This window comes from Bradysia coprophila, unplaced genomic scaffold (assembly GCF_014529535.1).
Source record: "Bradysia coprophila strain Holo2 unplaced genomic scaffold, BU_Bcop_v1 contig_232, whole genome shotgun sequence".
Taxonomy (NCBI): domain Eukaryota; kingdom Metazoa; phylum Arthropoda; class Insecta; order Diptera; family Sciaridae; genus Bradysia; species Bradysia coprophila.
Genome location: NW_023503493.1, coordinates 2,295,027 through 2,301,026, shown reverse-complemented (window position 1 = coordinate 2,301,026; position 6,000 = coordinate 2,295,027). Strand labels below are relative to the sequence as shown.

At 37.3% G+C, this 6,000-nt stretch overlaps 1 protein-coding gene across 1 annotated transcript in view; it reads right to left on the bottom strand.

Moving 5' to 3' along the window:
- Positions 1 to 2,446: 2,446 nt before the first annotated feature.
- Positions 2,447 to 6,000, bottom strand: part of LOC119075887 (calcitonin gene-related peptide type 1 receptor) — a 43,438-nt gene continuing 39,884 nt past the window's right edge. Inside the window, exon 11 of the mRNA XM_037182456.1 lies at positions 2,447 to 4,584. Coding sequence (XP_037038351.1) covers positions 4,426 to 4,584 — 159 coding nt within the window. The 3' untranslated portion in view covers positions 2,447 to 4,425. The remainder of the gene's footprint in view (positions 4,585 to 6,000) is intronic.

Below are 6,000 nucleotides of genomic sequence, written 5' to 3'. Positions count from 1 at the left end.
CTGACATCGCCCAAAACCACTTACAGTGGAGGTGTGACGCAAGTCCTTTTATCCACTTACAAAAGAACTGATATCGGTGTGGGTGACGCTTACAGCTTCGACTCGCAAAAAGAAAAGCAAAAGTTTTTCCGAAAAAATTGTACAAAAAATAATTGCGTCACAAGTGGCAGATGTTGAGGTACTGTTAAGAAAATTGTTAAAATAGTGAAAAATGCGTCCTGAAACAAAGGAAAAACGGAAAATAGCCGAATCATCCAAGCTGTAAGCGTCACCCCCACCGATATCAGTTCTTTTGTAAGTGGATAAAAGAACTTGCTTCACACCTCCACTGTAAGTGGTTTTAGGCGATTGAGAATCCAACTGTTTTCTCGTTGCTGTGTTGAATTTTCATACAAATCTGTCTGTCAAAATTTTTCGATTTCGATAAATCATCGTAGCAATCAAAAAACCCTAAAGGGTGAAAGTGACACCAGTCCCACTTACAAAACAACTGATATCGCTGAGGGTGACACATTCTGTACGCAAAAGTTTTATCAACAAAAAATTGACCAAAAAATGCTAGCAAGAAAATGGACTCAACTCAATTTAAATTTGCAATTGGTTTGCATTCTACAGTTTTAATTCACATCATAAGTGCGGTCGAAATACAAAATGGAAATTGCGTCATTTTCATACAATGAAGCGTTGAAATGTATTTTTCGGTTCACTTTTTCATCAAATCGTTCACTTTAAATTCAAATTTTAGGCACACTTACGGCGTGAATTGCAACGTAAAAAATACAGCCTTCAAATGACCACTCGAAAGTTCCACATCGTTCTAAATGTTGTCAACAAAACAAGCGTAAAGAAAGAGTGTCGTTTCACTTACATGTACGTGTGGAATTGGAAACCCACCAAAATCGTATTCTTATGATGAGATCAGTTTATGTCCTGAAAGAATGGAATTGAAACGGACGAAAGCCGAATCAAAACTATTTGTTTGGTTTTTTCAACGCTAAGTTCAAGTATGGATTCGAGATATTAAATTACGGTCCACGTCTGTTACGATAGTTAATCTCAGATTGAATTTCATGAATTATTGCAATTCCACCGTCGTAAAACATTGCATTTACAGTGCAGCTGGTGTATCTTTTGTGATGTTTCTTCTTTTATTCAGAAACATTCCAGGAAAATGTTATATCTCAAGCATATCTTCAAATGACTTATGGCTACCCAACTTTTGTATAATTTTAAGTTCAATGTTTGGAATGGGAAGCACGTCGTAGCGCCTTGTGAATGTGTAAAATTCTCTGTTCGTTAATCAACTACTCATTAAAATGTAAAATGCATTCTTTGTGGAAATAATGCGAAAAACCCATTTTCCACTCGAATTGTTGCTATTATGATTCACTGTTTTTCTTGCATAAATTTTCCAGTGGAAATTTTAACTTTATGGTAAACTCTCAATGCAAGGAAACGTTACTGCATCAAAAATGGTAAAACGAAAGGAAAACTGAAAGCTCGCTTAAATTTGCAGTTTTTGTTTTAAAATTAAATAATCCGGTATCTATATAGATAGGTAGTCCCGTTCAATGAATATTGATACTTCGCTTGGCTTTTGGTAAAAAATGAGAAGACGTTCGGTAATTGAAGTGTTGAGAAAAAGTTGTTTCAGTCAGGTGCTATCAAGAAAAGGGTTGTAAGTAACGCAGAAAGAAATTAAATTTTTTGTTGCTGATGTCTTATTCGACCACTGTTTCGATCTGAGAGAAAATGAAGTTCGTCGTTGGATGTTTTGCATTAATATGCAGTTCAAAAATACCATTTATCATCAGGCCATGGCGACTTGGGTACTCGATACAGTGCTCTATCGAACACTATACCGATTCACTCACGAGAAAGTCTAGCGAATCATAGTTGAAATGTAATTTGAACTCATCACCAAACTTGCCAACTCGTGGCCATTCGCATTCCTACGGTAAAGCTACCACATAGCGATCAAAGCAAGGATTTGCACATACGTATATATGTGGACATTTGAAAGTTTTTTCAAACCTTCATAAGTTCAAGCATTCCCAGACAAGTCCAAGACAATGTGCCTGTCTTAATAGCACGGATTCGTTGTTGATGTTGAACTATAATGAACTATAATGATGGCTTAGTCATCTGTTGGTTAATAATTCAACAGATATATTGGTACATTGCACTTCGTATCTATAGAAGAGTCAAAACTCAAGTCGCAAATGAGAGCTTGGATCTATGAAGGTTTGAAAAAAAAAACAAGGTAAATATACTGTGGAGGCCGAGCACACAAGTTCGATGCTAATGACACCTTTGTTGAAATGGTTGACTATAATTTACTTCCAGAACCGTCCCAGTAGCTCAATCGGTAGAGCGATGGCCTCACGCCCTATATGTCGCGAGTTCGACTCCCGTGTCAGACATAATTCATAGGGTTCCTAATCGTAAATGATTAGACTATGCTGTTAGTTATCACTAGTCAGCTCTATCGACCAAACACCAAAAAAGCTGAACACAGTTCTTGTTACGTCATGCGTAAGTCACAATCGTGATTTTAAAATGTCAACTACTAGCGACACCTATGTTCTAATAGATGAATCATACGATTTATAATTCACAATTGTAAAATCTCTCGAAAATATGGAAAATGCACAACAGGTCCATTGGCGGCTTAGGTGCTTGGAAAGCATCAGCTTTCCTGCCCATCTTATCCTATCCTATAATTTATTTGTGTTTTCAACGAAGAAAGGATATGGTGTTTGTATCGATGGCGTTTCCTCCACAATATATTTGAAAAAAAAAAACTTTCACTTGGAATCTAGGCATCCATACGAGTAGAACGAGCTACCACACGTAAAAGTGGATTACGGTTTGGCTGAGATATTGAATTTCGAAATCTTGGGTTTTGTATGAAAATAAGCAAAATTTCGTATTTTCAGATAACTCAAATTGGCTACGTTAGTTAGTCAGTTCCTATGGAGAAGTGGATCCAGCAACTCTTAAACGATTCAATAGATTTTTCCTTAAATTTTGGCTATATGCTAATAATGGCCCAAAAGAAACAATGGAATTTTCAAAAGTTGGAAAAACCCATATCTTGGGAACTGGAGCTCTCCAAATTGTGAGATGAGAGATGATTCCTCTGGGACTTCCTTATTTCCATCGGATTTTTCGATGGATTTAAGTTATTTTCGAAATAAGTGAGGTGTTCAAATGTTGGTTCCTAAGTTTTGGGATGACTGATGATTCCTTTGGCACTTCCTAACTTCCATCGGATTGTTTGATGGATTTGAGTTATTTGGTTTCTAGATTTTGGGATGACAGATGATTCCTCTGGCACTTCCTAACTTACCAACGGATTTTTGATGTTGCCGACTGGTGCACAATGCGTCACCCTCAGCGATATCAGTTATTTTGCAAGTAAGATAAAGGACTTGCGTCACGTTTACCGTTAAAGGGTTTTTTGTACTGTTTATTCATTGTACTTGGTCAATTTTTTGCGCATCAAGGTTCGGTTCCTGAGCGTAGATTCTCATGCCGGTCGTAACTTGACAGTTGTGATGGGATTTTACAGACGGAACTGTCAAATTTCGAATATTTAAAATTACGAAAATACGAGAATCGTCACCCTGGTCTTCTCGAGACGTGAAGAATTTGTATTTCCGAGCCGAAGGCGAGTTATTCAACTACAGTTGTCGAAAAAGAGTTTACGATGAACACACATTTGTTTTCCAATTAATGAATAGCGTAGCAGCTATCCAATGTATTCTGGTTTGTTGCCCATGCGGAAGTGGATTATCACAACGAAATTCACGTAAAGTAAACCGACAAAGTAAATCCTTCATGTAATGGATCATTTTCAAAGCGGGAATAGTACCATGTAATGATCCACTTTCGCATAGGGTGGGCAATAAAAACCTTTGTTTTGCCTATTGACTAAGATAGTTATGAGAATGTAAATGCTTTGTAGTAAGTTCTTAAGAGAAGAGAAGGCATACGTCGAATGAAAAGCTATTTTTTAATTAGGAAATAATGTTCAAACAGTATGTCACGCAAAAGCTGATATTTGTGACACTCGGCTGTATACCCTTAAATTTAGTATAATTTGTGTGTGTAGTACGTACAGATAAACATAAAAAATGTGAATGTTACATTGATTCGTACAGCCCGTTTGTGTTAACATGAAGCTTGCATAAAATTTGGAAATTAAATCCCAATAACCACATCACGTATTCAAACATTATATTTACCCTCCGCTCGAACATTTATATCTCTAAACCATCAATATTACCACCGAGAGTAGGAGTTTATCTATATTATGGCTTACACAATTACAATGCATATTCGAACAAAACACAGTCTCCAAAATTGAATAACCACCGCATCCATCGCTTAAATTCGCATCTGTGTGCCGACTCATCTTAATTACACAATAATATCCCTTGTCTGTGATCCAGGTGGCGCGTCATGTTTGGTAACATGAATCGGTTTCAATAGTCTCGGAAACAATCGCACACAACAGTTCCGTATCTCGTACATTACATCGTGATTTACAAAGCAAAACAAGCACGATACACACACTCCCTGTTCGAACAAATGGGAAAATATGAAAAAATGGAAAATTTTTGTATTGCAGGAATGATGACAATGAAATATGAGAGAGAGATAATGGTTGTGAATGTTAACTTAATGTTTGTCGACTTCAACGAGCGGAAAATGTATTTCAATGTAACTTGACTTTAATTGGCAGTAACAAAACATTGGTGGTGGACATTATTGTATTCACTGGTCTTCTGTATTCTCGTTCTATTCATGACAAGGGAATTGCCCAATTGATGGACCGCTCCGCGGAACTGACAACTTCTGGACCGCTTAAAGACATTTTACAAGGAAAATCTAATTTGTTAAAATTGCCAAATTTTCTCTTCAAATCCAAGTGGCCCAGAAGTTGACAGTTTAGCAAAGTGAACTTTAAAGGGTAAATCGAACTATACTCACCGTTTACGCTACAACAATGACAATGTCATTGTTGTTTTGAAAACGGTGAGTAAACGGAGTGTAGTGCGATTAACGCTTGAGCCTTGATTTCCACTTACTCCGTTTTCTCGCCGTTTACTGTTTAAACAAATAAAAAGAGGCGTGGCTTAGCCAAACGGAGGCAAAACGTTGTAAGTGTGAATCAAGCATTATCGTGTCTAGAGCTAAGGCTTGATTTCCACTTACCAATTACTTACTTACTTGTTGAGTGGAAACCAAACTTAATGATTGATTTCCTCTTACGCCGTTTACGCTCCGTTTTTTTAAACCACGCCTCTTTTTTATTGCTTAAAGAGTAAACGGAGTGCAACCGCAGCGTAAACGGCGTAAAAGGAAATCAAACATAAATGGCTCGGCACACTTACGCCGTTTAATGCTTAGTTTCCTCTTACGAAAAAAGAAGTCCGTGTGAGAGACAAAATTGAATTTTTTCAATTTTTGTCTTTGTTTATTTGACAGCTTGCTCTCTCACGGGGTACTTTTTGTTGAGTGGAGTGGACCAGAGAGATGCTAATATGACGGCTGGGTCGTTTCGACGGATAGAGGGAATATGTCGAATGTTTTTGAAATTGGTTGAGAGAAAATGTATTGAATTCTCTCTCAAAAACCCAACTGTCATTCGACATATTCCCTGTATCCGTCGAAACGACCCAGTCGTCATATTAGCATCTCTCTGAAGTGGACACTTAATTATCCGATTATCCGACAGTTTATTTAAACAATGAAAACTCTGCCTCTTTTCTATTGCTTGAACGAACTGTCACGCAATGAAAGTCTAGAACAGGTATGGTCGATCGGCGATTTCATCTTAAACGCACTCACATTTTATGTCAAAATAATATGAAAATGAGTGCGTCTAAGTACGAAAATCAAATTTTTATGTCCTTCGGGCGGACAATAGACCATACCTGCTTTACAGTTTCATTGCTGTCACGTGAACAGAGAGCTGAGCAGCTTAAGTGT